General features: G+C 56.7%; 1 protein-coding gene across 3 annotated transcripts in view; it reads left to right on the top strand.

Annotated features, from left to right (window-relative positions):
* The window catches only part of USP48 (ubiquitin specific peptidase 48), a 69,549-nt gene that overhangs the window by 26,339 nt on the left and 26,085 nt on the right, over positions 1 to 17,125 (top strand). For all 3 annotated transcript variants that reach the window (XM_068162774.1, XM_068162773.1, XM_068162772.1), the window contains exons 11-14: positions 3,956 to 4,105; positions 9,783 to 9,983; positions 14,304 to 14,418; positions 14,891 to 15,021. In XM_068162774.1, coding sequence (XP_068018875.1) covers positions 3,956 to 4,105; positions 9,783 to 9,983; positions 14,304 to 14,418; positions 14,891 to 15,021 — 597 coding nt within the window. The remainder of the gene's footprint in view (positions 1 to 3,955; positions 4,106 to 9,782; positions 9,984 to 14,303; positions 14,419 to 14,890; positions 15,022 to 17,125) is intronic.

Raw genomic sequence — 17,125 nt, 5'->3', positions numbered from 1 at the left:
GAAGAAGGCTGGAGCCTGGTGGGGGTTGGGCTCTCTTCCAAGGACAAGAGGAAATGGCCTCAAGCTGCCTCAGGGGAGGTTTAGGTTGGACATTAGAAGAAACTTCTTCACTGAAAGGGTTCTCAAACCCTGGCCCAGGCTGCCCAGGGAGGTGGGTGAATCCTCAGCCCTGGAGGTGTTTCAAGGCTGCAGAGATGTGCTGAGGGTCAGGGTTTAGCCCCAGCCTTGGCAGAGTTAGAGAATGGTTGGATTGGATGATCTGAAAGGACTTTTTCAACCAAAACAAGCAACAGAACCAGAGGAAATGGCCTCGAGTTGCCCCAGGGGAGGTTTAGGTTGGCCATGAGGAATAATTTCTTCCCCTTGAGGGTTGTCCAGGCCTGGCCCAGGCTGCCCAGGTGGAGTCCCCATGCCTGGAGGGGTTTCAGAGCTGTGGAGATGTGGTGCTGAGGGCCATGGTTCAGTGGTGGCCTGGCAGTGCTGGGTGAAGGGCTGGATTGGATGGCCTCAGAGGTCTCTTCCAAGCCAAACAGCTCCCTGGTTCTCTCAGCCAGCAGGACAGGGTGGGCAGGTGTTGGGAGGGAGCCATCCCCCCGGGAGCGCCGGGGCGCAGCACAGGCTCCTGCGGCGCTGCCGGCAGCCTGGCGCAGGGTCGGCAGCGGTGCCAGCCCCGGCCTGCAGGGGAGCCACCCTGACAGCTGCCAGGCTGCTGCTGCCAGGGCTCCAGCTCTGCCATCTGGAGAAGCAGCAGCACGAGGAGCAGAGGGTGGGAGCTGTGCTCTGCCTGGGCACCTTCTCGCCCTGCTGTAGCGCTCCTGGGGGTGGCAGAGCTGCCTCGGGGCTTGGCCTCTGGGTTTAACGGTGCCTCCTGCTTGTGTGCTGCTCAATCAGCAGCTGTAACCAGGCCCCTGGTGATGATGTGCATGGAGGTGAGGCCTGATCTTCTGCAGAGCAGAGGTGGCATGTCCCCTCTGGATACTGGCTTCAGTTTTGGGCCTCTGTCTCCAAGAAGGGCTGGAGCAGGGCCAGAGAAGGGCAAGGAAGCTAAGGAAGGGTCAACAGGGCTGGGGAGAAGCAGCTGAGGGAGCTGGGGGTGTTCAGTCTGGAGAACAGGCTGAGAGGAGACCTCATTGCTCTCTGCAGCTCCCTGAGAGGAAGTTAGAGCATGTGGGACTTGGTCTCTTCTCCCAGGGAACAAATGCTAGGACAAGAGGAAATGTCCTGAGATTGCCCCAGGGGAGGTTCAGGTTGGCCATGAGGAACAATTTCATTGCTGCAGGAGTGGTGAGGGGTTGGCACAGGCTGCCCAGGGAGGGGGCAGAGACCCCTGGAGGTGTTCAGGAAACCTGTGGCCATGGTGGGGGTGGGGTGAAGGTTGCACTGGGTGATTTTAGAGGCCTTTCCCAACCCAGACAGTTCTGTGCCTCTGCTCAGGTGATCTGGCTGCAGAGAGGGTCAATCATTCACCTTCCTCCCACCACTTACTAACAGCACTAAACCTTTTCCACCCTTCCCCACCCCCAACAGCAAACCCCACCCAGCTTTTGGGACTGACTGCTGGTTCCTGCCTGGAATCTTCCTTTCCAGGCTGTTTCCTGAGCTCTCCTGAGCTCCCTTCCCTTCCTACCCCTTCTGCCCCAAACAATAAGCCTGCAGCAGCCTCTCCACCCAGCTCCAGATTCCTGTGCTTCCCTTTGTTTCCCATGGCTGCCTGCCAGGGCCTGGGGAGCGAAGGGCAGCAGTTGAGCCCTGTGGTTGGGGCTGGTTTCATGCAGCTGTAAATTTGAGGCATTCTGCTTTGATGCTGTTTCAAAGAGGCTTTTCCAGGACGTTGGAGGGCCCTAACTTCTTTCTGACCTCAGGAAGGAGGGGGGGCAGGCTGCTTGGGCATTGGGTTTTAGTGCAGGACGTTGTCCCAAGGTGGGTTTGGTGCATTTAAACCTCTCTGGAGCTCTTCAGAACGCTGCTGAATAGGAAGAGGCTCCATATCAGCAGGGCCTTCACCCTCCCTCCTGCCAGCCCTGGGAGGGAAGTGTTTAATCTGCCTCTGTTTTTTTTCCCCTTCCCCTGCTGAGCTTTGGTTTATTTGGTTTGGGTTTTTTTTTCCACCAGTGACAGCAAAAGCTCCCATTTCCCTCATCTTGCTGAGCTCTCCCTGACTTATCTCCCATCTCCTGAGGGTTTCTTGCCCTTGCTCTTGTGACCTGCTGCTCCGTGCGGTCCCTTCCCGCCCGGCGTTCGGGGGCCCGCTCGAGCCCTCCTCCAGAGCTCCTGGGGCTGGATGTTGGGAGAGCTTCAGGTCTACCCATGGGGTGAATCCTCTTGCTTCTCCCTGGGAATGCCAGCTCCTTGGCACTGCAGAGCAGCTGCCCCTGGCAGCAGCAGGAGGAGCCTGAGGGAGGGCTGGGAGCGGGCAGCCCGGCGCCGAGCCCTGCTGCTCGTCCTGCGCCTGCCAGAGCTCGGCCCGGGCTGGACAGCAGGGAAAGGATCCTCCTGGTGTCACAGCCAGCCTGAGCAGAGCACACTGAATTGGGGGGGATGTTGGTCTGCTGGGGGCTTGGAGGCTCTGCAGAGGGAGCTGGCCAGGCTGGATCCATGGGCCCAAGTTATTTGTAGGGGATCCAAGGAGGCCAAGGGCTGGGTCCTGCACTTGGGTCACAGCAGCCCCAAGCAATGCCACAGGCTTGGAGCAGAGGGGCTGGAAAGTGCCTGGCAGAGAAGAACCTGGGGCTGCTGGTCTGAAGATGAGCCAGCAGTGCACCCAGGTGGCCAAGAAGGCCACCAGCAGCCTGGCCTTTATCAACAGCAGTGTGGGCAGCAGGAGCAGGGCAGGGATTGTGTGCTGGTACTGGGCATTGGTGAGGCCACACCTGGAATCCTGGGTTCGGTTTTGGGCTCCAAGAAGGACACTGAGGAGCTGGAGCAGGTCCAGAGAAGGGCAACAAAGCTGGGGAAGGGTCTGGAGAACAGGGCTGGGGAGGAGCAGCTGAGGGGGCTGGGGGTGTTGAGCCTGCAGAAAAGGAGGCTGAAGGAGACCTCCTTGCTCTCTGCAGCTCCCTGAAAGGAGGTTGGAGCAGGTGGGGCTTGGTCTCTTCTTCCAAGGAACAAGTGATAGCACAAGGGGAAGTAACTTCAAGTTGCCCCAGGGCAGGTTTAGGTTTGGCATTAGAAGAAACTTCTTCACTGGAAGGGTGCTCAAAGACTGGCCCAGGCTGCCCAGGGAGGTGGTTGAATCCCCACCCCTGGAGGTGCTTAAAAGAGGCAGAGATGTGGTGCTGAGGGCCATGCTTTAGCCCCAGCCTTGGCAGAGTTAGAGGACACAGTCTCAAGCTGTGCCAGGGGAGGTTTAGGCTGGAGGTGAGGAGAAAGCTCTTCCCAGCAAGAGAGATTGGCCCTGGGGATGTGCTGCCCAGGGAGGTGGTGGAGTCCCCATCCCTGGAGGTGTTCAAGAAAGGCTTGGATGTGGCACTTGGAGCCATGGTTTGGTTGTCAGGAGGTGTCAGGGATTAGGTCCTAGGTTGGACTTGCTGAGCTCTGAGGTCTTTTCCAGCCTGGCTGATTCTGGGAAGACCTGCCCTGCATGAGCTGGGTGATTGAGTCCCGAGAGGCTGGAGCCAGGCTCTGCTGGGTGGTGCCCAGGGACAGCACAGGGGGCAAGGGTGGAAGCTGAGGCACAGGAAGCTTCACATAAATGTGAGGAAAAGGTTTTTCCCTGTGAGGGTGACAGAGCCTGGGGCAGGCTGCCCAAGGGGGTGGTGGAGTCTCCTCTCTGGAGATCCTCTAAGCTCACCTGGATGTCTTCCTGTGTGACCCGCTGCCGGTGACCCTGCTCTGGCTGGGGAGAGGTTAGACTGGATGAGCTTTTGAGGTCCCTCCTGTGATTCTGTGATCTGAAAGGTCCTCCCCAGCCCAAACAGCTCCATGATTGCCTGCTTTTCCCCTTCTGCCCTCCCAGCCTTCCTGCAGGAGCTGGTGGAGAGAGACAACTGCAAGTTCGAGGAGTGGTGCAACGAGATGGCCGAGATGCGCAAGCAGAGCGTGGCCAGAGGCAAGATCAAGCACGAGGAGGTGAAGGAGCTCTACAAAAGGTTACCTGCTGAAGCTGGTCTGTAAGCCATTGTGGTAGTATTTTGTCATAGGCCTTGTTAAGATCAGTCCTGTGTTGTAACTAACCCAAGCCTGAACTCTTTGCCCCAGGCAGGGGAGAGCGCTGGCTGCCGCCGCTGCTCCGTGCATGCTCAGGCTGTGCTTTGCACTCTTTGTTGTTGGTTTCTTTCCTGCCTTAACCTATTTTTCTCCTTCTCTTGCTCATTCTCATAGCCTCTGGCACTGCTAATTCCCTCTTGTTCCTTCCCCAGCAGTCAGGCTCCTCTGTGCTTCCATGCATTGTGACTCTTTTCTTCTGCCTGCTGAGCAGCTCCCCTCGTTAGCTGTCAGCAGCGAGGCAGAAGCAGAGGCTGCTCTCAGGGGGAGTTTGGCAGCTGGTGATCCCAGTTCCTGGGCAGGTAGCAGGGTAGGGAAGGCCTGACCTCCAGCAGAAAGTGCTTTAGTTCATCCCAGCAGTGCTTGGAAGCTTCAGAGTCCCTCAGAGGAGTGCCTGGGGGGAATCCTTTCCTTGTCTCTTGTTGCCTTGGCGTGTCTGAGAACCAGGAGTCTTATTCCCCACCTTGTGTTGTCTCTCCCAGCTCCCTCAAAACAAGCCTGGGGACACTGGCTCTGTCCATCCAGCATGGAGAATGTCCCTGCTCTGTCTGCATGGAGTCATAGAATCCTGGAATGGGTTGAGTTGGAAGAGGACCTCAAAGCTCAGCCAGTTCCAGCCCCCTGCCATGGGCAGGGACACCTCCCACCAGCACAGGCTGCTCAAGGCCTCATCCAGCCTGGCCCTGAACACCTCCAGGCAGGGACAGCCACAGCCTCCCTGGGCAGCCTGTGCCAGTGTCTCCTCACCCTCACTCTCAAGAATTCCTTCCTCATCTCCAGTCTCAGTCTCCCCTCTCCCAGCTCAAAGCCATTGTCCTCATCCTGGCACTCCCAGCCCTTGTCCCAAGTCCCTCCCCAGCTCTCCTGGAGCCCTTCATGCACTGGAAGACTGCTCTGAGGTCTCCCTGGAGCATTCTCTTCTCCAGGCTGCACAGCCCCAACTCTCCCAGCCTGTCCCCATAGGGGAGGTTCACTCCAGCCCTCTGATCATCTTTGTGGCCTCCTCTGGAGCCTCTCCAGCAGCTCCAGGTCCTTCTTGTGTTGAGGGCCCCAGAGCTGGAGGCAGTGCTGCAGGTGGGGTCTGAGCAGAGCACAGGCCAGAATCCCCTCCTTGTCCTGCTGCTCTCCCTGCTCTGGATGTAGCCCAGGACATGGTTGGCCTTCTGCAAGTGACCACTGCTGGGGAATTTGTCACCACCTGGCACCCCCAAGTCCTTCTCTCCAACCACTCCTCACCCAGCCTGGATTTGGGCTTGGGATTGCCCTGCCCCAGCTGCAGGACCTTGCACTTGGCCTTACTGAACTTCAAGAGGCTGGCTTGAGCTCACTTCTGCAGCCTGTCCAAGGATCCCTTCTCTCCATCGTGGTGACCAGGCCACACTGGTGCCCTCCACACCTAAAACCCTCAGGAAGTTTGTAATTGAAGTGCTGAACCCTGCTGCCTGTTACACACTTTGCTGTTTAGCCTTTGCCTGTTGCTCAGAGCCAGCAGTGGTGTTCAGGTAGCCAAGCTGGACAGCCCAGCTCCATCCAGGTCTTGTCTGCTCAGCTTTTGGACCTGGGTTTGCAGGCAGCAGGCACTCAAGTGACACACAGGCAGCTGTCACAGCTCATCCTGCCCAGGTCCTGCAAGTCACAGTGGTGTTCACATGTCACCCACCCTTGGCTCAGAGTGCTGGGGGAGGTGTGAATGTGCCATGAGTCACCCTTCAGAAGGAGCACAGCACAGCCCTGCTGGGGTTGCTCTCCCCCTTGTGCTCTTGGGGTTTCTAACATGACAGAGGGCTGAAGAGCAGAAGCTGCACCTCACAGCTGTGAGTAACATCAGAGTCATGGAATCATTGTGCTTGGAAGAGACCTTTAAGCTCAACCAGGCCAACCCTTAACCCAGCACTGCCAGGGCACCACTGAACCATGGCCCTCAGCACCACAACCCCCTCCAGGGCTGGGGACTCCACCACTGCCCTGGACAGCCTGGGCCAGGCCTCGACAATCCTTAAAGGGAAGAAATAGCTCCTTATGTCCAAACTGAACCTCCCCTGGGGCAACCTGAGGCCATTTCCTCTTGTCCTATGGCTTCTTCCTTGGGTGGAAAATGCCTTTAGGAGCATTGAGTCCAAGCAGTATCTAACTCTGCTACGCCTGGGGCTAACCCCTGGCCCTCAGCACCTCAGCTCTGCCTCTTTGAAACACTTCCAGGGGTGAGGATTCAACCAGCTCCCTGAGCAGCCTGGGCCAGGGTTTGAGAGCCCTTTCAATGAAGAAGTTTCTTCTGGTATCTAATCTAAACCTCCCCTGGGGCAACTTGAGGCCATTTCCTCTTGTCCTATCCCTTGACAGAAGAGCCCAACCCCCTCCTGCCTCCCTGCAGGGAGCTGGAGAGAGCAGTGAGGTCTCTCCCCTCAGCCTCCTGCACAAGCCCAGGTCCCTCAGCCCCTCCTGAGGGAACAGGACCTGTTCTCCAGACCCCCCACCAGCTTCCTTGCACCTTCTGCAGCACCTGGCTGAAGCTCCTCTGTCTGAGTTTGGAGCTGGCAGGGGCTGAGGCGCTGCCCCGCGGCCCCCGGGCGCGCTGCCGGCCGCTGCGGCTCGCTGGCGGGGCTGGAGGCAGCGCTGCTGCAGGTGGCATCCCAGAGGAGCTGGTGGCTCTCTCTGCAGCTGTGCAGCCACGTTTTGCTGCCAGCTTTGTGCAGCCTGCCCCAGAAAACAAGGCAGCTTTCCAGGGGAGGCAGCTTTCATCCCAAAGCAGCAAACCCTTCCTGACAGCATCGCAGTGCTCGGGGGGGGGGTCAGGGCCCTGCGCCTCCGCTGCCCTTGCGTAAGAGGCAAAGCCTGCTGCTTGCTGCTGCACAGCACGGGGGGCTTGGGAGCCCCACTGTGCACTGAGGACAAAAATCTTTGCCCTGAAGCCTTAGTGTGCACAGAAGGCCAAAAATCTTCCCCCTGAAGACCAAAATCTTTGCCCTGAAGCCCCACTGTGCCCTGAGGACAAAAATATTTCCCCTGAAGACCAGAACTCTTTGCCCTGAAGCCCCACTGTGCACAGAAGGCCAAAACTTCCCCCTGGAGGCCAAAACTCTTTCTCCTGGAGGCCAAAACTCTTTCCCCTGAAGACCAAAACTCTTTGCCCTGAAGCCCCACTGTGCACAGAAGGACAAAAATCTTTCCCCTGAAGGCCAAAAATCTTTGCCCTGAAGCCTTAGTGTTCACAGAAGGCAAAAAATCTTCCCCCTGAAGACCAAAATCTTTGCCCTGAAGCTCCACTTTCCCCTGGAGGCCAAAACTCTTCCCCTTGGAGGCCAAAACTCTTTCCCCTGGAGGCCAAAACTCTTTCCCCTGGAGGCCAAAACTCTTCCCCTTTGAGGCCCACTGTGCACAGAAGACCAAAACTCTTTGCCCTGAAGCTCCACTTTGCCCTGAGGCCAAAAATCTTTCCCCTGAAGGCTGAAAATCTTTGCCCTGAAGCCCCACTGTGCACTGAGGACAAAAATCTTCCCCCTGAAGACCAAAATCTTTGCCCTGAAGCTCCACTTTGCCCTGAGGCCAAAACTCTCCCCTGAAGGCCAAAACTCTTTCTCCTGGAGGCCAAAACTCTTCCCCCTGAAGACCAAAACTCTTTGCCCTGAAGCCCCACTGTGCACAGAAGGACAAAAATCTTTCCCCTGAAGGCCAAAAATCTTTGCCCTGAAGCCTTAGTGTTCACAGAAGGCAAAAAGTCTTCCCCCTGAAGACCAAAAATCTCTTCCCTGAAGCCCCTCTTTCCCCTGGAGGCCAAAACTCTTTCCCCTGGAGGCCGAAACTCTTTCCCCTGGAGGCCAAAACTCTTTCCCCTGGAGGCCAAAACTCTTTCCCCTGGAGGCCAAAACTCTTCCCCCTGGAGGCCAAAACTCTTTCCCCTGGAGGCCCACTGTGCACAGAAGACCAAAAATCTTACCCCTGAAGACCAAAACTCTTTGCCCTGAAGCTCCACTTTGCCCTGAGGCCAAAAATCTTTCCCCTGAAGGCCCACTGTGCACTGAGGACAAAACTCTTCCCCCTGAAGCCCCACTGTGCACTGAGGATAAAAATCTTTCCCCTGAAGCCCCACTGTGTTGAGAAGGCCAAAAATCTTTGCCCTGAAGACAAAAATCTTTCCCCTGAAGCCCCACTGTGCACACAAGGCCAAAACTCTTCCCCCTGGAGGCCAAAACTCTTCCCCCTGAAGCCTTAGTGTGCACAGAAGGCCAAAAATCTTCCCCCTGAAGACCAAAATCTTTGTCCTCATGCCCCACTGTGCAGAGAAGGCCAAAAATCTTTGCCCTGAAGCCCACTTTGCCCTGAGGACCAAAAATCTTTGCCCTGCAGCCCCACTTTGCACAGAAGACAAAATTCTTTGCCCTGCAGCTTCTCTCTTGCTCCTTCTCCAAAGCACCAAGGATCTGTGTTTGGTGACTGTGCCTAACACCTCCATTTCCCCTCTGTTTCAGAGCTGCTTTCCTCTTGTCAGCAGAAGGGGTTAACTTCCTCTTGATTTCCCAATCAGGGAATCATGAAGGTTGGAGAAGATCTCCAAGGTCATGGAGTCCAACCATATTAGGTCATGGAATCCAACCATCTGAGGTCATGGAGTCATGGAATCCTAGAAGTGGTTGGGTTGGAAAAGGCCTTTAGGATCAGCAAACCCTCCCAGCAGCAGGAGGGGTTAATTTCCTCCCAGTTTCCCAAGCAGAGAATCATTGAGGTTGGAAAAGATCTCCAAGGCCATGGAGTCCAACCATTAGGTCATGGAATCCTGGAACTGTTTGAGTTGGGAAGGCCTCTCAGACCATCAAGTCCAACCTTCAACCCAGCACCACCATGGCCACAGGTTTCTTGAGCACCTCCAGGGATGGGGACTCCACCACCTGCCTGGGCTGGTGGGAGGTATCCCTGCCCCCAGCAGGGGGTTGGGACTGGCTGAAGGGGGCTCCAAGAAAGCTGGGCAGGGCCATTTTAGGGTGTCAGGGAGTGATAGGACTGGGGGGGATGGAGCAAAACTAGAAATGGGGAGATTGAGATTGGATGTTAGGAAGAAATTCTTCACCATCTGGGTGGGGAGGCTCTGGCACAGGCTGCCCAGGGAGGCTGTGGCTGTCCCCTCCCTGGAGGTGTTCAAGGCCAGGCTGGATGAGGCCTTGAGCAACCTGGGCTGGTGGGAGGTGTCCCTGCTCATGGCAGGGGGTTGGAACTGGACCCTAATGAAGGTTCCTTCCATCCCAGCCCATTCTGTGAACCCTTCCCCTTTCCTGAGGTGCCCTCCAGGAAGGCTTTAGCATGCTGGAAGCCCTCCTTGGAGCTCTCCCTCCTCGCAGCTCCATGGCTTGAGTTCAGGTTGCCTCCTGGCTCTCTCCTCTTGTTAATTTGACATCTGCCTTCTCACTGCCACACAGAGCTGGGGAATTGGGAAGCTCTGTCTGGAAGCTTGTACCAGCGAGGTTTGATCACCAGTGGCAGTGTGTTGATCTTTCAGTGTCCCTTTTGGTAGCAGAAGTGCTTGCACCGTGCCATCTGCTGCCCGGTGCCAGCGGCCTCGCTCCTCTCTCTGCTTCCCTCCCTGCCAGGCTCCCCCTACGACTTCATCTCCCTGGAGTGGCTGCAGAAGTGGCTGGATGAGTCCACTCCCCCCAAACCCATCGACAACACAGCCTGCCTGTGCTCCCACGGGAAGCTGCACCCAGACAAGATCTCCATCATGAAGAGGATCTCTGAGTACGTGGCAGACTTCTTCTACCGCAGATACGGAGGAGGGCCCCGGCTGAACGGTACGGAGGGGCCTGGGGGATGGCTCAGCTTGGAAGGGACCTCAGAGATAGCTGCTCCAACCCCCCCCTGCCACAGCCAGGGACACCTCTCAGCTGGAACTGATTGCTCAAGGCCTCATCCAGCCTGGCCTTGAACAGCCACACTCTCCCTGGGCAGCCTGTGCCAGAGTCTCCCCATCCTCACTCCCATGAATTTCTGCCTCATCCCCACTCTCAGTCTCCCCTCCTCCAGCTCAAAGCCACTGTCCTCATCCTGGCACTCCAAGCCCTTGTCAGAAGGTCCTCCCCAGCTTTCCTGGAACCCCTTCAGGTACTGGAAGGTTTCTCTAAGGTCTCCCTGGAGCCTTCTCCAAACTGAACAGCCCCAACTCTCTCATCCACAGCTGCTCTGTGCCAGAGTCTCACCACCCTCAGACTGAAGAACTTCTTCCTCAGCTCCAGTCTAACCCTGCTCTCCCTCAGCTTCAAACCATTCCCCCTTGGCCTGTCTCTAGACACCCTCATGAGAAATCCCTCTGCAGCCCTCCTGTAGGGTCCCTTCAGCTATTGGAAGGCAGCTCTGAGGTCCCCCTGGAGTCTTCTCCTCTCCAGGCTCTCTCTCAGTCGCCTCCACGTGTGCTGAGCATACTTGAGAGCCTTGTTCTGATCCCAGCCCTGTTTTGAGTCATCCTTCATCATCACCTCCCCAGGGAGGTGGTTGAATCCCCATCTCTGGGGGTGGCTGAAAGGGGCAGAGATGTGGTGCTGAGGGCCATGGTTTAGCACCAGCTGGGGAGTGGTTGGCCTCAGTGATCTTAAAGGTCTTCTCCAGCCAAAATGATTCTGTGACTCTGGTCATACCTTTGTTTCTGCCTGTGGCTGTTGTGCTGCTCTGTTCTTTCTGTTCCAGATGGCATTTATGTCATATTAGCACTGAAATGTGTCAGAAACAGTGTGGTCAGCAGCAGCAGGGCAGGGATTGTCCCCCTTGTGTTGGCCACTGGTGAGGCCACACCTTGAATCCTGGACTCAGTTTTGGGCCACTCACTCCAAGAAGGACATTGAGAGGATGGAGAAGGTCCAGGGAAGGGTCTGGAGGAGAGGGCTGGGGAGGAGCAGCCGAGGGACCTGTGGGTGTTGAGCCTGGAGAAGAGGAGGCTGAGAGGAGGCCTCATTGCTCTCTGCAGCTCCCTGAAAGGAACCAGGTGGAGGTTGGCCTCTTCTCCCAAGGAAGAAGCCATAGGGCAAGAGGAAACAGCCTAAAGTTGCCCCAGGGGAGGTTTAGGTTGGACATGAGGAACAATTTCTTCCCTTTGAGGGTTGTCCAGGCCTGGCAGTGGTGCAGTCCCCATGCCTGGAGGGGTTTGAAAGCCCTGGAGAGGAGGTGCTGAGGGCCATGGTTCAGTGGTGGCCTGGCAGGGCTGGGGTGAGGCTTGGACTGGAGGAGCTTAAAGGTCTCTTCCAAGCCAAACAAGTTTGTGATTCTCTCTTAGCAGTGCAGCAGCTGCAGTCAGCCTGAGTGCAGGGTGTGCTTCATAGCCAAGCTCTGCTCTGAGAGGAGCTCTGTGTGGAGGAATTCCTGAGGGATCCCTGCTGCACCTGGCTTAGAAACCATGAAGCTGGGAAGGTTTTATGAGCTGAAGTCCAGGAAGCACCAGAAGTTGCCCTTGGAGCCTCCCAGGCTCCTGACAATGCTTTGTGCTGCCCTGCAGCACCTGCAGCTCTCCCCTGGGCAGGGTTTGGGAGGGCATGTGGATCCCTGCCTGTGCCAAGAGAATCACAGGGTCAACAAGGTTGGGAAAGACCTCAGAGATCATCAAGTCCAACCTGTCCTTGAGTGTCCTCCACCTCCAGCCTGTCCTGAGCTGCCTCAGCCCAGGGGAGCTCAGCTCTCTCAGCCTGTGCTGCGCACATTTGCCACACGCTTTGGTTTTTGGGGTCAGCCCAGCCCCTGCAGTCTTTGGGCATCCCTTCCTCCAGCCCCAGGCTGAGCTTCTCTTCTAAAGGAGCCTGATGACTCCCACTGAGCCCAAATTAGCTCAGCTCCTTCTAGGAGCTTCCAGGGAAGGAGCAGCAGCAGCAGCAGGGCTGGCTGTGACGCAGGCAGCCTTTGTGGGGAAAAGCAGGGCAGCCTTTATTAGTCAACTGGAAGATCACCCACAGGGTTTGTTGTTGGGGGGATGGATGGAGGCAGGGAGAGAGGGCTGGCTGCCTGGATGTGCTGCCTTCTCCCTGGATGCAGCCCCAGAAGCAAATCCATGGCTCCCACTCCTCTTGGTCCAGTGTAGCTGTGGAAGGTTTGGGGTTTCCCCTGGGTTTAGCTGGCAGAGTGCCACCCCCAGGGAGGTTTTCCTTGCACAGAACCACCTGGCTGGAAGAAATCTTCAGATCATTGAGTCCAACCATAACCTAACCTAGGATCATAGAATGGGTTGGGTTGGAAGGGACCTCCAAAGCTCATCCAGTCCAACCCCCAGCAGTCAGCAGAATCACAGCACCAACCAGGCTGGAAAAGACCTCAGAGGTCACCAAGTCCAACCTGGGACCTATCACCCAGCACCCCCTGACAACTAAACCATGGCCCCAAGTGCCACATCCAAGCCTTTTTTGGACTCTTCCAGGGATGGGGACTCCACCACCTCCCTGGGCAGCACATCCCAATGGCTAATTACTCTGTCTGGGAAGAGCTTTCTCCTCACATCAAGCCTAAACTTCCCCCCTGGGGCAGCTTGAGACTGTGCAGGGACATCCTCCACTAGGTCAGGAGGGAAACAGCACAAAGAATAGAATAGAGTAGAGTAGAGTAGAGTAGAGTAGAGTAGAGTAGAGTAGAGTAGAGTAGAATAGAATAGAGTAGAATAGAATAGAGTAGAATAGAATAGAGTAGAATTAACCAGGTTGGAAGAGACCTTTGAGATCATCAAGTCCAACCTCTCCCCCAACACCATCTCATCAACTAAACCATGGCACCAAGTGCCACATCCAGGCTCTTCCTAAACACCTCCAGGGATGGGGACTCCACCACCTCCCTGGGCAGCACATCCCAATGGCCAATCTCTCTTTCTAATAAGAACTTCTTCCTAGTATCCAGCCTGAACCTCCCCTGGCACAGCTTGAGACTCTGTCCTCTTGTTCTGCTCCCCCTTCTGCAGGAGGATGCTGCCTCTCTTCCCCCCCAGCCTCTCTCCTCCCTTTTTCCTCTGGTTAATTAGAAGAAAAGAGAACAGGAGAGATGTTAGAGAGGTGGTTAGTGAGCTCAGAGTGTTGCTCAGAAGGCAGTCTCTCTGTCCAGGAGCAGCCAGCAGAAAGGCAGAGTGGGAACAGAATGCAAGATGTTGCTGTGGGACAGCTCACGTCTGAGCAATGAAATTAATTTAGAACAAGCTTTTGGTTTTCCTTTTCATAAAGGCACAGCCTGAAGCTGTCACACCTGCCCAGTCTCTCCTTGAGTGTCTCTCCTGGGATGGGCCCCAACCCCCTCCCTGGGCCACCTGCTGCAGTGTTCCAGCAGCCTCCTGCTGCAGAACTTCTTCCTCACATCCAATCTCAATCTGCTCTGCTTTGAAGCCATTGTCCCTGGGCCTGTCCCTGCAGGCCTTTGCCAACAGTCCCTCTGCAGCCTTCTTGTAGCTCCTTCAGGTACTGGAAGGGTGCTCTAAGGTCTCCCTGGAGCCTCCTCCAAGAGAAAAGCTAAGAGAACGCTCCAGGGACACCTTAGAGTACCTGAAGGGGATCCAGGAGGGGAGGGAATTCTGCCCCTCTGCTCTGCTCTGCTCTGCTCAGACCCCACCTGCAGCACTGCCTCCAGTTCTGGTGCCCTCAACACAAGAAGGACGTGGAGCTGCTGGAGAGGCTCCAGAGGAGGCCACAAAGATGATCAGAGGGCTGGAGAGAACCTCCCCTATGGGGACAGGCTGGGAGAGTTGGGGCTGTGCAGCCTGGAGAAGAGAAGGCTCCAGGGAGACCTCAGAGCAGTCTTCCAGTGCCTGAAGGGCTCCAGGAGAGCTGGGGACGGACTTTGGACAAGGGCTGGGAGTGCCAGGATGAGGACAGTGGCTTTGAGCTGGGAGAGAGGAGACTGAGACTGGAGATGAGGAAGAGATTCTTGAGAGTGAGGGTGGGGAGACTCTGGCACAGGCTGCCCAGGGAGGCTGTGGCTGTGCCCTGCCTGGAGGTGTTCAAGGCCAGGCTGGATGAGGCCTTGAGCGACCTGTGCTGGTGGGAGGTGTCCCTGCCCATGGGGCTGCCCATGGAACTGGCTCAGCTTTGAGGTCCTTTCCACCCCAACCCATTCTGTGCTGCAGCTGCACTAAACCCTGTTCCCTTTTCCCTCCCCCTCAGTCAAAGCACTTTGCAAGGAGTGTGTGGTGGAGAGGTGTCGAATCCTGCGCCTGAAAAACCAGCTGAACGAGGACTACAAAGCTGTCACCAACCTGCTGAAGGTGACAGTCAAGGGGTAAGGCAGTCCTGGGGCCTTCAAGCCTTGTCACAGGTGGGTTTGGAGGTCCTTCCTCTAAATGGGCTGAGGGGAGGCCTCATTGCTCTCTGCAGCTCCCTGAGAGGAGGTTGGAGTGAGGTAAGGGTTGGGCTCTTCTCTCCCTAGTCTCAGGTGAGAGAAGGAAAGGAAATGGCCTGAAATGGTGCCAGGGGAGGCTTAGGTTGGCCATGAGGAACAAGAGTGCTCAGGGGTTGGCACAGGCTGCCCAGGGAGGTGGTGGAGTCCCCATCCCTGGAGGTGCTCCTGTGGCCATGGCAGCTGGGGCCATGGTTTGGTGCCCATGGAGGTGTTGGGTTGCTGGTTGGACTGGGTGGCCTTAGAGGCCTTTCCCAACCAAATCACTTCTCTGATTCCTCAAGACTCTGCTGTTTGGGCTGCAGAGGAGGATGTTGGAGTTTGAAACTGATGTTGCTGCTGTTTCTCTCTGCAGGAGTGATGGCTTCTGGGTTGGGAAGGCCTCCCTGAGGAGCTGGCGCCAGCTGGCTCTGGAGCAGCTAAATGAGCAGGACGAGGACACAGAGCACAGCAATGGCAAAGTGAATGGCAACACCCCAAGCAAAGGTAGCTCTGCTGCTGGGGACACCCTCCTGCTGTGACTGCCACCCAGCAAGGCACCTCAGGCCTTCCTGGAGTTGGTTTGCTTCCATTGTGTGGGTAGGGAGGGAAGGGTGATAGAGCAAATGGAAAGCTGCTTCCTTTCCCAGATTGCATTGGGGTGGAAGGGAGCCTCAAAGGGCATCCTGGCCACCCCCCTGCAGGCAGCAGGGACACCTCCAGCTAGAGCAGGCTGCACAGGGACACAGCAAGTCTGAGTTTTAATGCCTCCAGGAATGGGGCCTCAACCAGCTCCCAGGGCAGCCTGTGCCAGTGCCTCCCCAGCCTCACTGTGCTGAACTCCCTCCTGATCTCCAGCCTAACTCTGCCCTGCCCCAGGTTCCAACCACTGCCCCTCAGCCTATCCCCACAGCCCCTTCTGAGCAGTCCCTCCCCAGCTGCCTGCAGCTCCCCTGCAGATACTGAAATGCAGCTCTGAGGTCTCCCTGCAGCCTTCTCTTCTCCAGGCTGAACAGCCCCAACTCTCCCAGCCTGCCTCCATAGCAGAGCTGCTCCAGCCCTCTGAGCATCTTTGTGGCCTCCTCTGCACCCTCTCCATCAGGTCCAGGTCTCTCTTATGTTGTGGTCCCCAGAGCTGGACCCAGCCCTGCAGGTGAGCAGAGGGGCAGGATCCTCTCTCTCCAGCTCTGGCCACACTGCTTTGGATGCAGCCCAGGCCACCCTTGGCCTCCTGTGCTGCCAGTGCCCCTTGCTGGCTCCAGCACCTTCTCTGCAGGCTGCTCTCAACCTCATCATCCCCCAGCCTGGATTGATACTGAGGGTTGTCCCAACCCAGGGGCAGGACCTTGCCCTTACTGAGCTTCATGAGGTTCTGCTCAGCCCTCCTCTCCAGGTCCCTCAGAGCTTCTTACCTTGCTGAGCTCCAGCAGAGCTGGGGGATCTCCATTACCCAAGCAGATGAGGCAGTAAGTAGTTGTACCAGACACAGTCTCCTCATCTGCCTCTCTCTGAAGGAGACACCACAGGGGAGGAAGCAGCAGGAAGCAGCCCTCTGGGGAAGGGATGAAGATGTTTGTTGGGAAGCTCTGTGGATGAGGCAGGGCAGCTGGTGGAGCAGCACTGGAAAAACACAGCCTAGGGGGGAAAAAAAAAGTCCTGAGTTGAGCTCTCTTCTGGGCCCACAGAATGAATCTGTGAGGGGGTTTTATTGGAGTTCTACTCTTTAAACCTTGGGAGATTTGAGCTTTTAGTGAGCTTTTCATTTCATAAGAGGGGGCAAGAAGTGTGTCTGGCTGAAGCCAAAGCTCTGGGGAGACCTTCTAGTGGCCTTCCAGTACCTCCAGGGGAGCTGAGGAGGGACCTTGGGCAAGGGCTGGGAGTGCCAGAATGAGGGGGAATGGATTGAAGATGGAAGAGGGGAGGTTGAGACTGGAGATGAGGAAGAAATTCTTTAGAGTGAAGATGGTGAAACACTGCAACAGGTCAGCCAGGGAGGCTGTGGCTGCCTCCTGCCTGGAGGTGTTCAAGGCCAGGCTGGATGAGCAACCTGGGCTGGTGGGAGGTGTCCCTGCCTATGGCAGGGGGTTGGAACTGGATGATGTTTAAGATCCCTTCCAACCCAACCCATTTTAGGCTTCTATGAGTCTCTGGCAGTGGGGATGCTGAGCTGACAGCAGTGGGGATGCTGAGCTGACAGCAGTGGGGATGCTGAGCTGACAGCAGTGGGGATGCTGAGCTGACAGCAGTGGGGATGCTGAGCTGACAGCATTGGGCTTGGGCTGGAAGGCTCTGTGGTCACCACAGCCCTCCTGATGTTATCTGTAAGCTACTGGTGGAGCATCCCTGGAGAGAAAGGTCTCCTCATTCCTTGGTGGACCTCTCCTCTGAGTTCCCACCCCACATTCCTGGGTGGTGAGCTGGGTTTTGCAGGAGCCCCAGCTCCCAGCAGTCGCTGTGAGTGGCTCAGGAGCCCGGCTGCTCCCTGGAGACTCTGACTAAGACATCACTGTGCCCACGGTGCTCCAGCTCAGTGGCCACTGCTTCTGTCTGTGCTTCTGAACTGTAATTTATAGTTACTGTAGGGCTTCCCAAGCCCCTGGCAGGCTTCCCC

The sequence above is a fragment of the Melanerpes formicivorus genome, unplaced genomic scaffold (assembly GCF_026170545.1).
Source record: "Melanerpes formicivorus ecotype bairdi unplaced genomic scaffold, bMelFor1.0.p_v2 SCAF_67, whole genome shotgun sequence".
Classification (NCBI taxonomy): Eukaryota; Metazoa; Chordata; class Aves; order Piciformes; family Picidae; genus Melanerpes; species Melanerpes formicivorus.
Note: the sequence above shows the minus strand (reverse complement) of the source record. Positions and strands in the feature narration are given on the sequence as shown.